The sequence below is a fragment of the Sturnira hondurensis genome, unplaced genomic scaffold (genome assembly GCF_014824575.4).
Source record: "Sturnira hondurensis isolate 20B ecotype Veracruz unplaced genomic scaffold, ASM1482457v3 Scaffold0022136, whole genome shotgun sequence".
Classification (NCBI taxonomy): domain Eukaryota; kingdom Metazoa; phylum Chordata; class Mammalia; order Chiroptera; family Phyllostomidae; genus Sturnira; species Sturnira hondurensis.
Window position 1 is genome coordinate 5886143 of NW_028094767.1, and position 22564 is coordinate 5908706.

Sequence of the window (22564 nt, forward strand, 5' to 3'; positions counted from 1 at the left end):
CTTGATTCAGTTTTCTCTGGGAAACAGATGCAACTTCCTATCATATTTTTATAAATAGAGATTTTAAAATCAATATGTACATCGAAATAGCTAATTTATAAGTTCATAAAGGGACAATATTATTATTTCTTTCTCCTAAGCCCATGTTACCTTTTACAAAGAGCTATGTGAATCGAACTGGATATTACATATAAAATAACTGAGAAAAATACTGACTGCAAATTTAAATAATGTACCCTTAGCATTATACTCATTCTGATTATTTCATCTTTTTTTCTGACCTCAGTGTTATGAATAGTGGAATCACAGAAGTGTGATTAATAGAAGTCAGGGTCCTTTGAAAATAACCCATGCAGCTTGGCTTAGTCACTTCACTCAGCATAGCAACAGCCACCATTTGTTAAGAGAATGTGACTATTTGCTGGATACTCGGAGGAATGCATTATATACATTATAGTTCATGTGCTCTATTATGAGGGAAGAGTCATCATCCCCATTTATAAGTGAGAAGACTTAGCTGCAGAAACAATAAGTTACATGCCTAAATACTCACACACACACACAGCTAGCAAACTGCAGAGCTAGATATTGAGCATGGCTTCTATTTCTTTTTAATCTTCAAAGCTTTATCCTAACCACTAACTTCTCTGTGCCCCAGTTAAAAAAAATATACAGGTTTATACCTACAGTGGCAGAACTGAGTTTCTATACCCAGTATGACCAATTTATTCTTACATCGTTAATCTAGACAGAAATAACTAAAGAAGCAATTGCTCCAATTCCAACCATATGTGGCAGACTAAGAAGAGTAATAATGTGAAAGCTTTAAGTTCAATGGTATAGAAAGCTCGGTGTCTGTACAGGTTCAACTCTGTCTATTTAAAGATGCTATGGAGACTCATCGGAAGTGAAAAAAAAGTCTCTAAAAGGAGAGTGATTCTCCACCCAGAAAGGAACTTCCAATGAGGTTTTCATTACACCAACTGCAGTTCTGATGTTTGATGTGAATGGTGTCAAATTTTTATATTGAAAACGATTAAACCTATTCCTTTACTAGGGGAAAAATACCTGAACTATCTCATCACTACATAGATTGTAAAATCACAAAGGGCCTAAAATTCTCACCAGTTGGTTACTAATACTATAACTTTTAAATAATATCATGAATTACTTAAGAAATTAGTACAATTGTAGTGTAAGTTTTGAATGAAGGTATAGTTAAACAGGAAGAAAAAAACTACAAGCTTTATAAGGCATTCATATTTCATTCAAGCTTCTAAAAATTTTTATGAAATGATTTATAGTTTTAAAAAGCTGCTATCAGTCTGTTTATAAAATGTCATTAGATATGGTGATTCTATAACAACAGTAAATGCTTTTCTAAATTTTATAAATGATTAAAATGTGCAAGTAAAAATTATGAATAGCATTTTCTAGGAAGTTGTAGTCAAAAATGTCACATAGAATGGGAATACATAAGAAGTGTTTCATACATGCTCATTTCAATAATTTTTCTGATATATTCAAGTAACCAAAGAAAATACAGTGTTTTCTTCCTACTAAGATTTGCTTGTCCCATTTCAATTGCGCCTGGTACTGGCCTTGGGTTCAATGTACCTCCTGTCCTCTGTGACCCAAACTAGCGAGGTTTGAAAAGCCTCACCTAAGGACAAGTATTTTAAGTCTAGCTTTCACATTTAATCTTCTTACTTTACAAACATGCTATATACGCGAAAACAGATTTTCTTAATGGTCTGTTTAATATTTAGATTTTGGCTACATTACTTGAGAACAGCACATTGGAAACTTGAGTGGCAGAATCGGCCAGGCACACTGGTTCATCAATAACAAAATTCAGGGCACAGTCAGAGGCAGTCAATAAAGATCTAAAATTGGAGCATGGGATTCACTTGTAAAGAACCTTCAAAGTCTACCAATTGCAGCTTACCCGGCTCTGTGTTTGAGCTTTTTATCTAGGATCCCATCTCTGGAAACAAGTTTATTAAATACCAAAATGCCAATCACCATGTTGACCTGTCAAACAGAAACAAAGGTTGACCTTTCAATGATATTGAAGGGAATCGGGTCTCTGTTCCTCCTGAAAATGCTCTTTATTTATTTACAACCACCACAGAATTAAAGACTCACAATAGCAGTGACGGGAAGCACTTCTCAAAAATTTATAAGTGCACAGAGGAATATGGAACAATTTAACAGTGGTGTGTTAAATTGTTCCATATTCCCCTATAAGTTTTCAAGTTCATTAAGTGCATTTAATTTCCATGTTTTGCAGGTAACGCTGAGAAAATTAATGTTCAATTGCCTAACTTTTAAATGGGGCCATATTATGCCAACCTGACATTCTTCTGAGTCACCCTTGAATAAAATCAATTGGCTAAATGAGTTTTACCCTATGTCTGAGAGTCCAAAGACTTTGAGTCTCAGTGTGAGGCTAGAGTGAGTCCCGGCTGCCAGAGGTGTTTGAGGTCTGTCCTTGCCCCAGGAGGGAGAACCGAAGGCCTGGTTTCCTCCCGCTGTGCGGCTCTTCCCGCTGTGGGGTGGGAGCATTTTGATGCACTGTGTTTTTCTAGCCAAAGGGGAAAGCCTGTTCAACTCACCACAGCCCTTTAACAGAAGGACACTAACACCTCTTCTTACAACGTGCTCTATCGAACACTGCTTAGCATTTTCCAAGACTCTTATTCTCACTTAAAAGGATTTAAATAAAGGTAAAATGAAAATCTCACTTTTTTTTTTCCACAAGCAAAATTGTAAAAAGCTGCATGGTAATTGTGGGCTATTTGTAGCAGCTCATTATGATGAGTGCCCACGGTTCTCTAACCTACTCACACTTCCCGATAAAGGAATCTAGTCCAACGCTGAAACCCAGATAATCAAAGAAATTATTTCTTTTTTTTTCCTTTCTACCGCTTACCCTCCATAATCAACAGAATCTTGGTGCTCTCCCAATGCTAATTAGTGAAGACTACATTGAAACTACATTTTCACAGGCAGAATAACTAGTTAAGGAAATCAACAAAAATCCCACTTCTCTCAATACACTTTGGCCGGATGAAATATAAAGTTGAAATTTGTTTAATTGCTGGTATAAGGAAGATTCAAAGCACCTAGTAGGTAGGAACTCAATGTCACTCTTAATAGCTTCCTGACAAGATACCTTTTAAACAGAGACTCATCTTCATACTTATTATTTGAACTAAGAGAAAAAGTGCATTTCATGATTCTATTAATCTGCAATTTAATCATAAAGATATTCATCAGCATTCCAAAAACCATACTTTGCTCTTTCGATCATACACATACTCCGTTTCTTCATTTTAGGGTTGTATGTATATTAGCCTAGTAATTTAGGGAAATAATACAATTGATTAAATAGAAATTCAATTCAGCCAAAGTGTATCTAACAGTTCATTTCCCTATGCTCTTCTTACACATTCATGCCTCAGTTTGATTTCTCTTGTGAAACCTGAATAGTTTTTGCTCTTTGTTATAGTTTAGAGGAGAGCAAACTTTAAAGGAGGAAAATTCACATAGAGTTATTAAGAAAGGTGTTGCTAGCTCCCAATTTATTGAATGGGTTGTTCAAGAAACCAAAGGGTAATTTTCCAGTTAGAAATCTAACTGCATAGCGATACGGGTCTTTGGCTTTAATTCAGACCATTTCTTTACTCCCCAAAGATTTAGTGGACAAGAAAAATTTGTAATGAATAAATTCAGAGAAAGAAAGGCAAATTCGCAGGAAATTTTCATGTTCCTATCATTAAACACACAAGGGAATTATTTTATGATTCCAGAAAGAAACATTTAATCCTTATGCGTAACATATGGCAGAGATTCTCAACTGGGTGTGATTTTTTACACCCAGGAAACATTGGGAAATGTCTGGAGACATTTCTAATGGTTACAACTGAAGGGTACAACTGGTATCTAGTAGGTAGAGGCCAGAGATGTTGCTGAACACCACAAAATACACTGTATTTTTACAAAGTTGCCCCCCTCCCCACCCCGCCAACAAAGAAATGGCAGGCCCAAAATGTCTGCAGAACTGAAGCTGGGAACTTTGACATAGGGATGTATATTCTCTCACTGATACTTGGTAGCAGCAGCATTCATCAAGGTTAAGAGACCACTATGTGGGCCTCTTATTACCCATTACCTATGTAGATCATACAGAATAGCATAAAGGTGACATGATCATAGATGATGAAATTCTATACATTACAGAATTTCTTAAAACTTCTTCACCAGTGTGAAATTACTGTAAGAGAAATCCCACACTCTCCCATTTAATTTTCTTCAGTCTTCAACCTAAGAATATTTCAGAGTAATAAAGAGCTGAAGGGCAGTTGATATTCAAAATTAAGTAGTAATTCATAGAATTTTAAAATTTCTATACAACAAATACAACACTGTTACTCTAATCGAAACAAAGTAGTCTTTTCTTTGCTAAGAAAACAAAATAAGTTGCTTTAAAGCAAACAACGTTGATTTCCACGTTTACCAGAACAACCGCGGCGGCAGGTCCAACGAAGGCGTACAGTAGTCCTCCCTCCAGAGACAGCCAGCAGCTGAAAACGAAATCAGACAAAAACTAACAAAAATTAGCTATGTGTTGAACCACAAAAGTGGGTTTCAAAGAACTTGAGTCATGCACTTAGCCTTGGGGTTTGGCACATTTCAAGGATTAGTAATATAAAAAAGTGTATAGAAGATGTGGAAGAAGCTAAAATTAAGAGTTCGAGAGAGAAATACTATATATAAGAATACCTTGCATGAGAAAGAAACTTTTCATTATACAGCCTTCCAGGTAGTTAAAACATTTTAGATAAATTACTTTTGCAGTAAGATTTTTATATTGACTTTCAGTACAAAGGTGACTGTTAAGTTTTGTAGATGCTGCTTGTATCCATTATAGATTTTTCAAATATACTTTTAAGCAAGAACAGTGTGTTTTTAGAGTGTTAGACATGCCATTTATTCAATCTTCCTTGAGGTCATTGAGATATTCGGGGAAATTTATTTAAAAGCCATCATTGCAGCAAATGGATAATTTAGTTTGCATGCTTTTTTTCTTCTTCTAGTTTTACTTTTCCCCCATACTACTAAGAAATTCACTAAAGATAAGCTTTTGATTGCTAAAGTAACCAGGAGAGTCGAATGAGGGAATATGAAGGACGAATTTACAATTTAACTGCTCATGCAAAGGGTTATTCCCACCGTTTCACCCACCAATTTGACCCTTTTCAATATTAATTTCAATCCACAGAATCGGTATGCTGCCTTCAAAATTAACAGTTAACAATGCTTGTTCTATATCTGTTCTATATCTGTTCTAACAATAATACTTCTACATTGGTTGTGGTGGTGGTTATATAACTCTAGCATTTGTTAAAACTTAGAATTCTTAGCCTAATAGGATGTTACTGTATGTAAATTATACCTTAATCAGCATTTTTAATATGGGAATTTTATATGTATATACATACAGACCTGTATCAATTTTTCATAATACAAATGTGTGTCTATGTAAGTATCCAAAGTCTTCATTTAGTTACTGCTCCTTGCCATATAGCAGATAAAATTCTACTTTCCCACTTTGGGGTTGACAAGTTAATATTAACTTTTTAAATAAAATACCTGCAGAAAAAATTCTTGTTCTGAAAGAACACTTTAGTTTGCTCTCTCTGAGACTGCCACTAAATCTCTACTATATTTTTGTGTAATTAATCTTCAAACTAATAACATTACTTGTACTATATTTGGTTAATCAAATACTCCCTTAAAGTTGGAATCATATCATCTGTATTCCTAATTCTTTCCCTCCACCCATATGGCCTTTCCAGTGCGGGGTTCCCAGCACAGCCGTCATACTACTGTCAAAGAGAAGTACTGTAGTGAGCACTGGTCAACCTACACTATGGGGCAGGGTTTTTTGTTTTGTCTTATTTTTGACATTACAGATTCCATTACAAAAGTGCCCTGATAACACAAACTCCTTCAGGTCTTTGGAAGTTTCTTTTGGATGAAGAGTTGAAGTAATGTCTCTTGTAGCATTCAGCTTGAATGAACCCACCACAGGGCCTAATAAGCAGCGATTCTTATCTCCACCTGAAGACAGCTAAGCAGAACGCTTCACTTTAAATCTTACTTTTCTGGAGATGGTGATGTTAAGTGAAATAAGCCAGTGATAGACGGCAACCGTATGATCTCACTTATAAGTAGAATCTAATAAACTGATGCACAGAATAGAAACAGAGGCATGGACACACAGAACAGACTGACAGTGGTTGGTGGTGGGTCGGGTGCTGGATGAAAGAAGGTGGAGGGATTGGCCAAAGAACATAGATGCACAACCACAGACACAGACGACAGTGTGGTGATGGCCAGAGGGAAGATGGGATGGCAAAGGGAGCAAGAAGGGGAAATGGGGATGTGTCAACAATAAAATAAATAACTTTATTCTTCTAATAAGATGTATGTCTCTTCCCCTGTTTCTCAATTGCTTTAACTTGAAAAAAACCAGTTGAAGTAAAAATATGCAGGTGCATTATTTTTTCATTTAAAATATTAAATATAAACTTATAAATTCTCACACAGAATTTATCTGTATTATAGCTATGATTAGGATGGGCTGGTATAGTTTTTCTCCTAATTTCTTTCATAGCCCACGCAATTCATAATCTGCAATCTATTCATTCCTCTGTTCTATTAGTTTCAATATGTATTGCCCTAATGTAACAACAACAATTGAACTGACATGACAAAACTTGGTTGATACCACCATGTATTATCTTCACTAAAATTTTTAAAAGCTCAGATCAGGATCATTCTAAAAGGTAAACGTGTCAAGATTTACTTAGTTCTAAAAAATGTGTTTTGAGATTGAATGTGTAAGTAGATATTGAAATATTTTAAAAATCACATACACTTGTGTCATGAAGAAATTGGAAATGGAAATAAGGATTCCAGACAGTGTTGCAGCATTTATTTCCTACCTTTGTGCATTTAAACTACCTTACATCGTTCCTCATTAATGGTATTCCTACCATTGCTAATGACTCAATAACAACATGCAAACCATCAGCAGTGCCAACCAAGACTAATGAAGTGACTATAAAATATTTATCACTGTGGATGGACTTACTAGTGATCAGTGCCATATCCTTTTGTCCTGGTGAAGCCTACTGATGTGGCCACTACTAACGCTGGTAAACCTGTAAGAAACACATTGTCACACTTTACACTCCACTATAACCACGGTGCATACTGGCTCAGAAAAAGGTTGGATAAACTCAAAATGCTTAAATTAGAGAAATACCTTGGATGAATTACTTCATAAAGTATCTTTCCATTACAACATTTCTTTCAAGTATAAAAATATGAGCATGACAGCTGGGTTAACTCAGTGCACTTATCTGATGTTGCTAGGTTACCACCACATTTGACGTGGTTTTAAAGGAAACTAATAACAGAGATTTAGTGTATCTTTTAAATTATTTTTCCCCTCAGGGTTTACAGTGCTATAAAGAAAATTTATAGTTATAAAATCAGAAAGGCAAAAAAATTGATGTCTTGGTGTGGTGGAATATCACAGAAATGGAACATTCATTTGCCAAATTTTGATCCACATCCAAAGTTCATCTTATCACTTAATTCCTTATGATTTACCTACAACAAGGTAAGATAATAATGATAATATTATAGATAATAATGACAAGAGTGTGAGAATAGGATTAAGAGACCTAGTGAATTAATTTCTGTGCTTCCTGATTACTCTTCTTTAATAATTCACTCTTCTGAATGAAGATCAGAAAATATAGGGCAATTTCTGTTCACGGACCTCTATGTAGGTTTCACACCATGCATTGCTCAATCCCCCTGGAAGGCACTTGCCTGCATACCTGTACCAATTCTAATTAACATCTTTTAGTTTATGTTTATTTGAATCATACCTTACTCAAGTTTAATGGAACCTCCCTGTGTTTGGTGATAAGAGCTCAGTGTAATCTATGTTGTTTAAGTTCTTTTTTAAAGCATTGGCCATACCTTTTCCTAAAGACTATGTTTGCTTTTTTCAATTGTAAAATCCATCATGTAATCATCTTCTTGCATCCTCTCCACCAACCCTCTTTGTCCTTATGATTTTCCCTCTGTCCTGCTATCCTCTACTGTGACTTGTTTCAAGTGACATCATACTCATTCATGAGGTTTAATGACAAGAACTATGGAGAGCATCTCAGAGGAACATACCGTATTTTTAAAAAATACTGATCTCTTTCTCCCTCTCTCTACACACATACACACACATAATTAAATCATCACATGTCATGTATCATAAATTGTGTATAATTATATACAATATGTCATATAATATCTCCTTTACCTTCTTCCCATTCTTCTCCTCTTCCTTCATGTCATAAGTTGACTTTAATTGACTAGAACAAGTTCATTAGAAAAAATTCTTTCCTGGGTCATAGCCAAAGAATTAATAGTCTTCATTCTATACAATCTAAATTTTAAATTCTTTTTCTAAATTGACTATGTTGCACTCTGCCATAATAAAACTCACACACTACTATTCTGCCCATTCACAGACTTCCTGATAGTCTAGGTCCATCAGTGTAGCATTTTTGCTCCCTAGAGTCGTTTACTACTAGGTGTAAACTTGGAGAACTCTCCTCGTGACCTTTGGTAATGGTATTAAATAAAGCCGTTGCCAGTCCTAAACATCGCCACTCTGTATACTCCAGAGAGAGTCTTCTTTCCCTGCAACCTGTATGTCTCATGTCTATGATACTAACTGATGAAAAAATTCAACACCAGTCCAAGTTTGGAAGGTCCTTGACTTGAAATCCAGACAGAAATTTTTATTAAAGTGTAAGCACAATACATTCTGTAATTTCTTAACAGCTTTCTTGTTTATTTACTAGGGCAAAGGGCCCAGATACATTTTTCACACATGAGAGACCCTGTGTGAAACCTGATGGATAATCTTTAACTGTTCTTTATCCTATTTTTCCAGCATGAATTATTTTATAACACATCTAATTATTTGAAAACTTTCAGGCTCTCTCAGGCATCCCATACTCCACTCTTCTGATACACTGGGCGTTTGTTGTATATTTGGTCCAAAATTCCCCAGTGTTTTTAGTGCAAGTCTTTTGAAACTCAAGGGCAAACATGTTAAAATCTTGTGGTTTTTTTTTTGTAAAACTAGTTACCTAAATTAAACTAATTAATTCTAATTAAACCTTAGACTTTCGAGATGTCCATACCTTTCATATGAATTCGTAAGGCAATTTAAGAGAAAATTTTCCAAGTAAAGACAGGCAAAGAATTAATTGATTCTCAGTCTGTCCACAGTTCTGTTTTTCTTTTGAGGATCTAACTGACTATCCACGAGGTTTCATTCAATCTGAGTGGCTTTTTTCCTGTAATGTGAATAGCTAGCTTTATAGTCTTTAATTGTTTTGAGTACTTTTAGGCATTCCTCAAAATTTTCTTATGGGAGGTACATGACAAGTGTATATGATTTTGGACCCTGAACATTTTAAAACATTTTGTATTTTTGGAACATATTAGCATAGAACAATTTGACTTTCTGCCTATCGGTATCTCAGGTCTCATCTTAGACCACTTGCTATTGATTGTTAACTGGACACCTATGAGGTCATCTAATATTTACTTTTTCAAAGTTCCAAATGCCTATTTCCACTTCCACACTCAAATTAAACACCAAGTAGCCTTAGGACAGTTCCACGCCACTGCTTCATTATATAAGGATTCACAGTCACCCGAACCAGAGCACAGAAGAGCATATTAACATGCTTACCCCATCCAAGGCACAAAAAGCGTTTCCTTATAAGCCGTGTCCTGATCTTTCCAGTCACAGCCATATATGACTGCCACGCCTCAGTCAACACCCAACAGAATGAAGCCAAGAAGAAAAAGTGCAAAAATGCGGTGGTGGTGGTACAGATGCTCTGCGGAAACAAAAGAGACTCACACTGATCATGGGTGGGGGATCGTGTCCGTCAGTGAATGGTTCATCTCCAATGCATTGCTTTTTGTTTCAAATGTCTACCTCCCTCTGTGACAGAGTAATTATTTACAGAAATTAGAAACCTGGTAGTCTTTATACCATATCTGTGATAAAAAAGTCTTAATTCCATTCATGTATTCATTTTTTTTAATGAGGAGAAGCCGGACTGTAAATTTAAACTCAAGGGAAATTAAAATTACCACTTTACTTGAATGTTTCTTGACATATAATTATGGCAATGGTCCTTTCTTTGGTTTAATTTAAGTTACAGACATCTTGCATAATTCTTTTGGCTACACTCTTTATCCTTTCTTTATAACCAGTCATTCTTTGTTGTTTTATCTGTGTCAATGTTAAGATAACAGACCAACAGGATTTAAAAAGGAAAAATTACTTTGCTTTATACAAGTGTGATATTTGAGATATGAGAACGAAGCATAAAATGGGTTGGCTAATAGCCTAGCACAAAAATAACATGACTTTTAGGGCATTTAATACATTACTCTGTGTTATTACATTACAATGTGTGTCCTAATCAAATCATTTTGAAAAGCTAATCGAGTTCCTGGCAGTACACAGCCATGATTTCATATAATGTCTTTTTAAAACTTTAGGCCCAAATTATTCTTATTATTTGTTTATTCAGTTTCCCCAGTTCTTTTAATCCTATAAAAAGGAATTTACCATGTTTATCTCACCAGATTGTTTTAATGGTGAAGAATAATGTACAGAGGCTGAGTAGCACTGTGCTAGGTATTTAGAAAGTGCTCAAATGATTATAAATATAATTATCATCCTTTTAAATGGTACTAACAAAGGTGTTACCATTTTTCCAGCATGCGATTTCTTATGTCATGTAGTGTTTAAATCTACTTAGTCCTCAAATTTATTCTGACAAAGAGGAGACTTTTCAGTACAATAAAGTCATGGACTTCTAGCACCCTCTTCCTCACACCTTTACTCTTGTTTCAGGAATACTGTATTACATAGTAGCCTTAATCAACTGAAATTCCTGCTGTACATGAGATACAGAGACATCCCCCATCCCCCGCCCAAATTAAGGTTTAAATAGCTTCAGGTTGACTACTTTGCTCATTCCTAATCTGCAGTCCCAGATCCCAATTTGAATTTCAAAGAACACTGCCATTCAATCCCTGAAGACTAGTTAGAGTTCCTAACTCACGTGTCATTTTCTTCTGCCAATTTATCTCAACTGTGTGAGCTAGCAAAGCCATTCCTTCTCTATTTTTAAGCTATCAATATAGGGTTACACAAAACAGTATAAAAATGCCAAAATGGTTAATGCTAAGTACTGGATATACCAAAATTTTATAAGAAGTAATAAAATGCTCAGTCTCAATACAGAGACTTTAATTTGCTCTCTATACATTATGTTTGGTAGGTTGGGACATCCTGACACTCGTATGAATTCTAATACAGATTGAAATATGTGTAATTGTGGGCTGCTGATTTTTATTTTCATAATTAATGGCTCTCTGGACAACAACAGGGCCACAGCATGTGTAAGAAAATGTATAGTGACTAGATAAGAAAGACCCATTTTCTATAGGCAATAGCATTTCACTGTAGTCGGGTAAATGCTCACATATGTCTTTACAGTGCTCCAAGTATGGGGGTAGGCCGCCTGAACCTAAGGCATGTATGTCTGTGGACCAAAAGCGTCTAAAATCACGAAACTCATCTTACATGAAGAGTGTAGCAAAATCTAGGATCCTGAGAAAGAAAGTTACATTTTGCTTCATCCTCATGTGAAGAACCAGTATAAAATCAGATACTTTACATAAAGAAATGCCCACTGATTTGTCTATTTATATGTCCCATTTGCCAAGCTATCTTTTTAAAATACAACTTTTATAAATAGCACTTTCCAATGAACTCTGCTGTTTTATGCATTTGACACATCAGTCTCCACAAGGGTAGCTGTTCCAATGTTTGGGGCTCAGGATTCTCTGATCTCTTCTCCCACAACAGCTCACAAAGACCAATCCCTTGGATCCCTTAACACTGGGAATTTTCCCACTTGCAAATCTCAAACTCTGATTCTCCTTTTCTATAACAGGTTTCGTATCTTGTCAGCCATGTAATTCTTGTCACCCCTGGCCCTACTCCCATCACCTCCAGTCTTAACAGCTGCTTCCTAGCCTCCATGTCCCTGCTCTTGGCTCCCATCCCAGCCAGGTCTTCACAGATCTCCAAACCACACACAAGACTCATGAGAACCTCAGGTTCACCAGCCCATTCTTCTGCTCCAGCTGCTTTGCCAAATCCCCATCTTCGCTGATGAGTGTGGTTAACAAGTATTCCAAAACTCAAAAAGGTATTTAAGTTGGAGAACTGAGCACTGTTAACACCTATTAGCCTAACTCCAAATCCTGAGACAATAGAAGAGATTTCCTAAAATAACCGGAAAGAAAAGAATTATAAACTGAGGTAGACTATACACTGTGAGAAATGCCTGAAAACTAGAAAGCAGATGAGTTCTGAAGGATACCACAACTCAAAGCCAGACAATTTGGGAGCACAGATTAAGACATGGAAAGGAGGAATTTTTAGGTACATATGTGACACAGAGGTTCTCACATTGGGTTAAAAGTACTTCCAAAAAGACAAAATAGTGACAATTGGTGGGGGGCGTGGGGAGGAACGGCAGTATTTAAAGAAGTATTATGGGAAATTTTCTTAGAACTTTAAAGATCCTCTTGGCTATAGGGTAAATTAAAGATGAAACATACACATATACGAGTGCCTCCTCTAGATATATTGTAATAAAAATTGTGAGCATCAAGAATAAAAGGAAAATCTTAAAAGCTGTCTGTGTCACAGAAAGATTACTTACAGAGAAATAAGATGTCAGACTCTGTGTGAGCAACCCAGCATACAAAACAGAATAGTCTCTTCAAATATTCTAAGGGGAAAATAACTTTGAAGATAGAATTCTACACCCAGCAAACTATTATTCAAGTGAGAGGCAGAAATAAAAATGTTTTAAAATTGAAAGAAACTTTGAAGTTTGCAATCTTAAGATTCTGTCTGAAAGAACTGCTAGGCAGTATAGAGCAATATGAATAAGAAGTTTGTAAGGAGGGAATGAGCTAGAAGTAAAAGTATAGTAATGGGCAGCAAGAAAATGAAGTTCAGATAAACATTTATTTTAAAAATATATAAATATACAAATTCACATTTCAAAAATATAACCACTTGGACATAAATGCCAAAATAATTTTAATGAGGTTTAAAATTTGAAAGAGATTAAAGTTATAAGTGAGCTAAGGAAAAGAAAAGAATGCCGAGTCTCTTTCCCCTGCCCCTCAGAAATTTTAGAGAAATTGAACAACTCTAGATGTTAGGGAGAAAAAAAAATGTTTGAGCATTTATGTTAACAATGTTAAAGTGACCACAGAAGGTAGAAACAAATAATGTATTTGTAAAATAGTAGAGGAAGTATAAAACTCAGGAAAACTTTATCAGTCTAGTTAAAGGTGGGCAAAGGAACAGCAAGCTAGTAAATATGATAAATAGAAAGAATGAGGAAGACAGCAAGTAATTCCAAACATAACAGAAATCACAATAAATGAGAATGCTTTAAATTCACTAGTAAACAGTTAAGAACTTTTATAAAAAAATCAAAATCCAGTACTATACAAGATATATACCACAAACCCAATGACATGGGAAAAATCAGAAAAGATAAAAAAAGGAAATTAAGGAAATGGTAATATGCAAAAATCAAATGTCATGATGCTAATATTGAAAAAAACATTAAAAGAGACAAAGAAGGACTTTTCATTCTGTTAAAAGGAGCAGGCGATAGAGAAACTTCCAAAGTAACACATCCCCATGAAACTAATAACAATTTTCCAAAGCATATAAAATAGCAATTGAGAAAACTACAAGGATAAATTGTCAAACTAAGTTTAGAATAAAAGACAGCATACAACTCTCAGCAAGCACAAAAACAGTGGAAAATGATATTAATATAATAATCAATACAAGTGATTAATCTTTCTTTGCAATATTACTCATAAAAAGTGGCATGTACAGTTCTTTAAAATACAAATGGAATATTTACAGAAGTTAACTAGTCTAGGACAGAAATTAAATTAAAATGAATTCATGAAAGTACAACATATAAGATGTTTTAATAAACTGCAATGTAATGAAATTATCAAAATTAAAATTCCACACCCCTTGGGGGGAAAAACTTTTAAATTATCAATGAAGATAAATTAAAATTTAAATTATAAATGATTAAGAGCTGAAAAATAAGGGACTACACATATCAAAACTTGTAACATTTTTTATTAGGGTACTCTGGATAGTTACAGCCTTATGTTAAAAATAATAGAAAATGAAAATAAATAAGCTATTTAAAGAAATCAGGAGAAGAAATTTAATAATAAATATAAAAACAAATTTAAAAACCACTAAATTTGACCTATAAAGCCCAACCTAATTTAGAATGTAGAATTCCAGTGAAGATGGAGGCATAGGTGAACACATTTTGCCTCCTCACACAACCACAGGAAGAATTACAACTAGACCTCAAAACAGATAACACCCAGAACCATCAGAAAATTGAGCTGTATGAATGTCTGACCCCAAGGATTGAAAGAAGACACGTTCATCCAGATGGGCAGGAGGGGCGGAGATGTGGAGACAGGAAGAGAGGCACGTGGACGTAGTGAGGTGTGTAGATGTGGTGTGGCATGGGAGGGTGGCAGTGGTGGAATGACTGGTGGGATGAGCATTCCCATATTCACCTGTGGTGGATAAAAACTGGGAGAGATACCTTGGGGGAGTGATCCCAGCCCCAGGCCAGACCACAGAGTCCAGGGTTCCATCACCAGGAAGGTACATCCCTATAACATCTGGCTGTAAAAACCAGTGGGGGTTGGGGTGATGGGAGAAACTTTTGGATTTTCAGGAGACTCTGCATAAAGGGCCCGCTTGAACTTTGAATATACCCAGACCCTCCCCCTGTGGGATTCAGCACCAGGGCAATAGCTAGAAGGGCACCAGTTGCACACAAAGAGTAAGTTCAGTGACTGAAAACAGGGCAAGTGCTGGGAAAGCCTCGAGAAAAAAGGCAGTGGCATTGTTCTCTCTCTGAGCCCTCCCCCTCCACATAGAGTCACAAAATGGTGCAGTGGATTGCACTGCCTTGGTGATTATCCAAGGCTCTACCACACACAATTTACAGGTGCCTTTTCTACAGCAGGCCATACTACTAAGACAGGGAGTCAAAGCAGCTCTACCTAATACACAGAAGCAAACACAGGGAGGCTGCCACATCAAGGAGACAAAGAAGTGTGGCTCAAATGAAAGAACAGAACAAAATCACAGAAAGAGAATTAAACAAAATGGAGATAACCAGCTTATCACATGCAGAGTTCAAAACACTAGTGACCAGGATGCTCAAAGAACTCATTGAGTCTGAACAACATAAAAAAGACCCAGGAAGAAATGAAGGTTACACTAAGTGAAAAAAAGAAAAACCTACAGGGGGAACCAACAGTGGAGGGAATGAAGTCAGGATTTAAATCAACAATTTGGAACATAAGAAAAGGATTTGACCAAAACAGCAAGAAGAAAAAAGAATTAAAAAAAAAACAAGGATAGTATAAGGAGACTCTGGGACATTACCAAACTTGCCAACATCTGAGTTATAGGGGTGCTAGAAGGAGAAGAGGAAGAGCAAGAAATTGAAAACTTTTTTGAAAAAATAATGAAAGAAAATTCCCTTAATTTGGTGAAGGAATTAGAAATGCAAGTCTAGGAAGCACAGAGAATCCCCAACAAGTGACCCAAAGAGGAGCACACCAAGACACATCATAATTAAAATGCCCAAAGTTAAAAATAAAGAGAGAATCTTAAAAGCAGCAAGGGGAAAGCAGAGAGTTACCTGCAAAGGAGTGCCCATAATACTGTCAGCTGATTTCTCAAAAAAAACCTTCGCAGGCAAGAAGGGACTAGCAAGACGTATTCAAAGTGATGAAAAGCAAGAACCTACAACCTAGATTGCTCTATTTGGCAATGCTATCATTTAGAATGGAAGGGCAGATAAAGTGCTTCCCAGACAAGGCAAAGCTAAAGGAGTTAGTTCATCATCACCAAGCCATTATTACATGAAATGTTGAAGAGACTTAAGAAAAAGCAGAAGATCAAAACTATGAGCATTAAAATGGCAAAAAATGCACAACTATCAATATCCAAATCTAAAACAAACAAGAGAACTTCCGCCAAGATGGAGGCATAGATGGAAACACTGTGCCTTCTCCCACAACCAAGTTTGTATACAACAAAAGTTTTGGAGAACTAAGACACACCCAGAGACCAGAAAACCGAATTATACGGAAGTCCGACAGCTACGAACTGTTCAACGGGGACGGTAAGAGAGGCAGAGCCAGCAGCGGAGCAGGGTCGGGAAGGACAGACCTAGGAGCGCAGGCAGCCCGGACCTAGTCAGGGTGCGGGGCAGACTGACCAAGGTCGCACATTCGCGCACAGTGAGACGGACCACGCAGGCCCCAGGGGGCGAACCCAGTGGTGGAGGGCTGACAGCGGTGGCACACTCGCGTGCAGTGGAGCGGGGCGCATGGCCCTGGTGACAGTGGTGGCTGCGGTGCTGGTGGGGGTCGTGGCAGCAGGCGGCAGAGGGAAGCCATTGTCCCTCTTTGACCCCGCCCCCACATACAACGTCACAACCCAAGGACTGAGTTGCCCTGCTCTGGTGAAAACCTAGGGCTCCAATCCTGCTACAGAACAGGCACGAACAGCCCAAAAGATGGTGCAAGAACTCAAAGTCCCAGAGCCAATAACTCTAAGCGACCAACAGATTGCCAGCCTCTCAGAAGCCCAATTTAAGACACTATTTATCAGGATGCTCACAGAATTGGTAGAGTACAGTCACAAATTAGAGGAACTTAGTCACAAATTAGAGGAACATATGAAGGCTAAACTAATTGAAATGAAGGGAGAGGTCCAGGAAACCAATAGCGATGAAAAGGAAAATGGGACTCAAATCAAGGGAGTGGACCAGAAGGAAGAACAAAACATCCAACCAGAAAAGAATAAAGAAACAAGAATTCAAAAAAATGAGGAGAGGCTTAGGAACCTCCAGGACATCTTTAAACGTTCCAACGTCCGAATTATAGGAGTACCAGAAGGGGAAAAGAAACAGCCATGAGTGGAAAACTTATTTGAACAAATAATAAAGGAGAACTTCCTCAGTCTGGCAAAGAAGATAGACTTCCAGGAAATTCAGGAAGCTCAGAGAGTCCCAAAGAAGTTGGACCCAAGAAGGAACACACCAAGGCACATCACAATTATATTAGCCAAGATTAAAATGAAGGAGAGAATCCTAGAAGCAGCAAGAGATAAGGGGACAGTCACCTACAAAGGAGTTCCCATCAGACTGTCAGCGGATTTCTCAAAAGAGACCTTACAGGCAAGAAGGGGCTGGAAAGAAGTATTCCAAGTCATGAAATCCAAAGACCTACAGCCAAGATTGCTTTATCCAGCAAAACTTTCATTTAGAATGGAAGGACAGATAAAGTGCTTCTCAGATAAGGTCAAGTTCAAGGAGTTCATCATCACCAAGCCCTTATTATATGAAATGCTAAAGGGACTTATCTAAGAAAAAGAAGATGAAAAATATGAACAGTGAAAGGACAGCAAACACACAGTTATTAACAACCACACCTAAAACAAAAGCAAACCAAGAGGACAGCTAGATCGGGAGCGGAAACATAGAAATGAAGAACACATGGAGGGTTAGAAACGGGGGTGGGAGGAGGAGAAGGGGGGAGAAGTCACAGAAAATAGCATAGATGGTAGGTAGAAAATAGATAGGGGGGAGGGCGAGAATGGGGAAATATAGAATCTAAAGAAGTTGAGACACGTGGTTATAAACTAAGGGGGGAGAAGGGTGGGAGAGGGAGTGTGCAGGTGGAGGGGAATGAAGGGGGGAATAGAACAACTGTAATGGTATAATCAATAAACTATATTTAAAAAAACAAACAAGCAGAACAGGAACAAATCATAGATATGAAGATCATTTGGAGGGTTATCAGCTGGGAGTGGCAAGTGGGGGAATGGAGGGAAAGGTGCAGGAATTAAGAAGCATAATTGGTAGATACAAAATAGACAGGGGGAGGTTAAGAATAGTATAGGAAATGGAGAAGCCAAAGAACTTATATGCATGACCCATGGACATGAACTAAGGGGGGCGTTGTTGGAGGGAATGGGGGTACTGGGTGGAAGAGAGCAAAGGGAGAAAAATCAGGACAACTATAATAGCATAATCAATAAAATGTATTTTTAAAAAGACTCAACCTGATTCAAAAGGCCAACAGATGCCAGGTGGGTACTGGAAACATCAGGGGGAACACTTTGTGACGTGTATAACTGTCTGCCCACTATGCTGTCCACCTGACACTAATATAAAATAATAAATATAAATGGTAAATGAAAGATAAAATTTAAAAAAGCAGGACTGGGGTGAAAAAAGAAGTTTATCCCCAAATGAAAGAAGCCATTATTTTATTTAAGAACTTGCCTCCATCTTGAGCCAAAAAGGCCTGAAAAAATACCAGGCCTCAAAAAACAAAAGGCAGTAGGAACTAAAGAGAATCTGCTTTTATCAGTGACAGCCACCTCTAAAGAAAAATCAAGATGGCATTATATGATTATATAATCATCAAACTGTTTTTTTTTTTTGGTGGGGTGGGGGAAGAAGGGTTGGATTCTCTGTAGTAAGTAGTTTATTAATTCCTTTACTTTCCTTTAAAAGCTACATCTTATTAATTTTGTACTCTGCTTACTTAGTTTTGCTATTTGTTCATGAATAGTTTATTTTTTGTTCATAAACTTGGAAAAATCTGGACAATAAAAGGCCCATAAAGACTAAACCTTTAGCAATTGTAATATTTTAAAGGTGGGGGACAAGACAAAATAAATAACATTAGGAATAAAAAAGGCTATAAAGGCAGCATAAAAGAATAACAGGTTCTACATATACTTAAAATTGAAAACCTATATAAAATGACATTTTTCTAGAAAAGTATAAATAATTGAAACTGGCACCATAGATTAAATAATTAATCTTACATTAATTGAAAGTTAAGCCCTGGCTGGTGTGGCTCAGTGGATTAAGAGCCAGACTGTGAACCAAAGGGTCGCTAGTTTGATTCCCAGTCAGGGCACATGCCTGGGTTGAGGGCCAGGTCCTTAGTAGGGGACACTCGAGAGGCAACCACACATTGATGTTTCTTTCATTGTTTTTCCCCTCCCTTCTCCTCTTTGAAAATAAAATCTTTATATTGAAAATTAATTTAAAAAATCCTTCAAAAGTGATAAAAATTTCAGAAAAATTGACAAGCAAACTCAAACTTAAAGAATGTATAATTCTTATTTTATAAACTTTTTCCAGGCCACAGGAAAAGATTAGAAGTATCTGACTATTAAATAAGTGTCCAGTAATAATGATTTAACATTAGAAATGACCTTCATATTATTTACTATATTAACAGATTGAAGAAATCATGTGATCACATAAAGACATTTGATAAAATTTAAAATCCAATGATCATTTTTACAAGTATTCATTGCAAATCATGAACAGAGAAGAACACTTTTATGCAAAAGTCTTCATTGCATTTCATGAGTAGAGAACACTTCACTTAATAAAGTTTATCTCTTCAAAATCCATGATAAAAATCTTATCTAATAGTGAAATATTCAGTTTCCCTATCAATCATGAATTAGGGAAGTATGTCCATCATTGCCTTTACTATTCTAAATTGTATAGGAGATCCTCACCAAACAATACAAGAAAAGCAAAAGGAAAGGAAGAGATAATACTGCCATCATGCAGTACATCCATACTAGAAAAACCAAGAGGATCAATTTTTAAACTATTAGAAATATCCAGAAGAATCCACAAAGTGGCTGGATATATGATTGACTTACAGAAATTATGGTCCCTGTATATAGATTAATATACAAAGGTAATTTTTCTGTACACCAAAATATCTAATAGAAAATGTGACACAAAATTTCTAGTGTATTATAACATATTTCTCTCTTCTCCGTCCCAAACTATGTTAAAATGACCAAGTTATTCTGCCACAAGAAGATGAAAACAGGCAGTGGACAACAGTGACCTCAGAAGTGTTGACAAAGTCGGAAGATGTTGAAGGAAGAGGGTGTAACTATTTATAGTGTCAGAAAAAATACAGCTTAAAAGCTTATAGGGTATGAGGGGCAATGATGAAAATGCTGACTGTAATAGACTCATTACTCTGCAGACCTTTGAAGGATTTAATACTTGGAAAGAAAAGGAGCCAGAAAGAGGAGGAGGACAGATTTACATGGGACTGGCAAGAAAAAAAAAAGTTGTTTGAATGATCTCTACATGTAATAATTGAAACTGTATTTTTTCCTTAACTCAGTGTGGCTTTGCAATGTAACAGGGAGTTGTAATCTGGATAATTGAATAGCTCGGGTTCTAAACTCAAGCACCAGTCTCATTAGTGAGCTGATGTTCAAGTCTATGTATTAAACCACAGGGCCCTGTCCTCACTTCTACTCCCAGAATGTTAGCAGATCAAAGATTAAAATTCTTCTCTAATTTGGGCGGGTGGTGGGGGCGGGGATCTTCTTACTCTGGCTAATCCTTGATTAACACACTGTCAAATCTACCCTTTCAGTAAATCCATCTTCCCATGTAGAGCTTCAAGTCATTTTTCAGGACTTTGCTTCTATATAGGAATACACACAGCAAAGGATAATCACAATTGAAAAAAATCTTCCAACATGCAAAAAGGAAGTCAAGCAAAGAAAAAGAAAATGTGGAGAGAGACAATAAGGGTAACAAAAGAAAAGGCTAATGTGGGGAGGAGTGGGGAGTAAATGCAAACAACTGTAATTAAACAATAAAGTAATTTTTAAAAAGCCTAAGTTCTTTAGAAACCAAGAAAAAAATTGCTCCTATAAAACCAAATTAATAGGAAAAGATTAAAAGATGAAGGAAAAAAAGTTCTATTAATGATAACAATAAAAACTATAAAACACTTTGAATGCATTTAACAAAAATGTGCAAGAGTTTCATGTAGAAAATGACAACTTTTAATTGAAGGATGACAAATGAGCTCTGATTAAGTGGAAAATACATTCTGTACATAAATTGGGAGACTATTAGATTCTATAAACCTCAGTCTTCCTCAAATTGACAAATATATTCAACGCAACTCCCATCAAATCTTAATCAATGTTTTGCTTTTAGTTTGACAAGAAAATTCTAAGTCACAGAGAAAACTAAATATAAAATTAGTCCAGAAAGTCAAAAAAGAAGGAAGAGAAAGGGTTTTCCTACTAATATAAAACAGAATAATATGTAGTCATATGATCACCATGCGTGGTGTGCACATGACGGGTTGAAGATATTCAGGAACCTGGCCAAGGCTCCTGGTTCGTGAGTGAAAAGCTGGGATTAAAGCACTGTTTCTGACCCCAGAGCTTGTGCACTTTTAAAACTACCTCATGCTGCCCTTTTCACAATATTATTCTGCTCATAGATAGTAAAAATATTACTAAAACTTACAATGTTTTTACCCTTTTCAAGCCCCAGCTTTCTACTTTACTCTCTTATATCAGGTAACCTTAATTTCTACATTATTGCTGAGATACAGACCATACACATTATGAATACCTTCATATTTTCTGTGCCCCTTCTTATTTCCTGGTCTTCCTTTCCAAAGCAGGCCTTTCCCCTCCCAGGAGATGGTGCAGTAGAGCTAAGAGGCAGGTCCCTGGGGTCACACTGTGAATTCACACAGTAAGTGACTACTTCATGTGATGGTTGTTACCTAAAATTTCTGTGCCTCTCTTTCCTCACTGTAAAAATCAGGATAATAATATTAGGTTGGCCAAAAAGTTCATTTAGTTTTTTTTTCTATATGATGGCTCTAGTAGTGCTCAATTGTCTTTAACTTCCTGTGAAATAATTTTGTTAAACTGTATTGTGACAGTTGTCATAGCACGCATTTAAAAAAAATCAAAATTGGTGAATTTTTGTGTATATTGAAGATGGAAGAAAATACACAACATTTTCAACACGTTATGCTTTATTACTTCAAGAAAGGTAAAAGTACAACTGATATGCAAAAAAAAAAAAGGATTTTGGAAGTGTATGGAGAAGGTGCCATGACTGATTGAACGTGTCAAAAGTGGTTTGTGAAGTTTCTTGGTATATTGACATTTTGGCCAAATCTTTGCTGTGGGGCTGTCTTATGCACTGGAAAATGTCTAGTCATCTCTACCCACTAGAAGTCAATAGAGGGGACAACTGACATACCCAAAATATCCAAATCAATAAAGTTATTGATAAGAATGAAACATGTATCTTATTTTAGGGAAAAAAACTAACTGTACTTTTTGGCCAACCCAATAATACCTACCTCACAGGGTTGTTGTAAAGAT

General features: G+C 36.4%; 1 protein-coding gene across 1 annotated transcript in view; it reads right to left on the reverse strand.

Moving 5' to 3' along the window:
- The window catches only part of ADGRB3 (adhesion G protein-coupled receptor B3), a 732856-nt gene that overhangs the window by 48872 nt on the left and 661420 nt on the right, over positions 1-22564 (reverse strand). The window contains exons 20-23 of the mRNA XM_037034281.1: positions 9854-10004; positions 7166-7235; positions 4523-4589; positions 1949-2034 (exon numbers count right to left, since the gene is read on the reverse strand). Coding sequence (XP_036890176.1) covers positions 1949-2034; positions 4523-4589; positions 7166-7235; positions 9854-10004 — 374 coding nt within the window. The remainder of the gene's footprint in view (positions 1-1948; positions 2035-4522; positions 4590-7165; positions 7236-9853; positions 10005-22564) is intronic.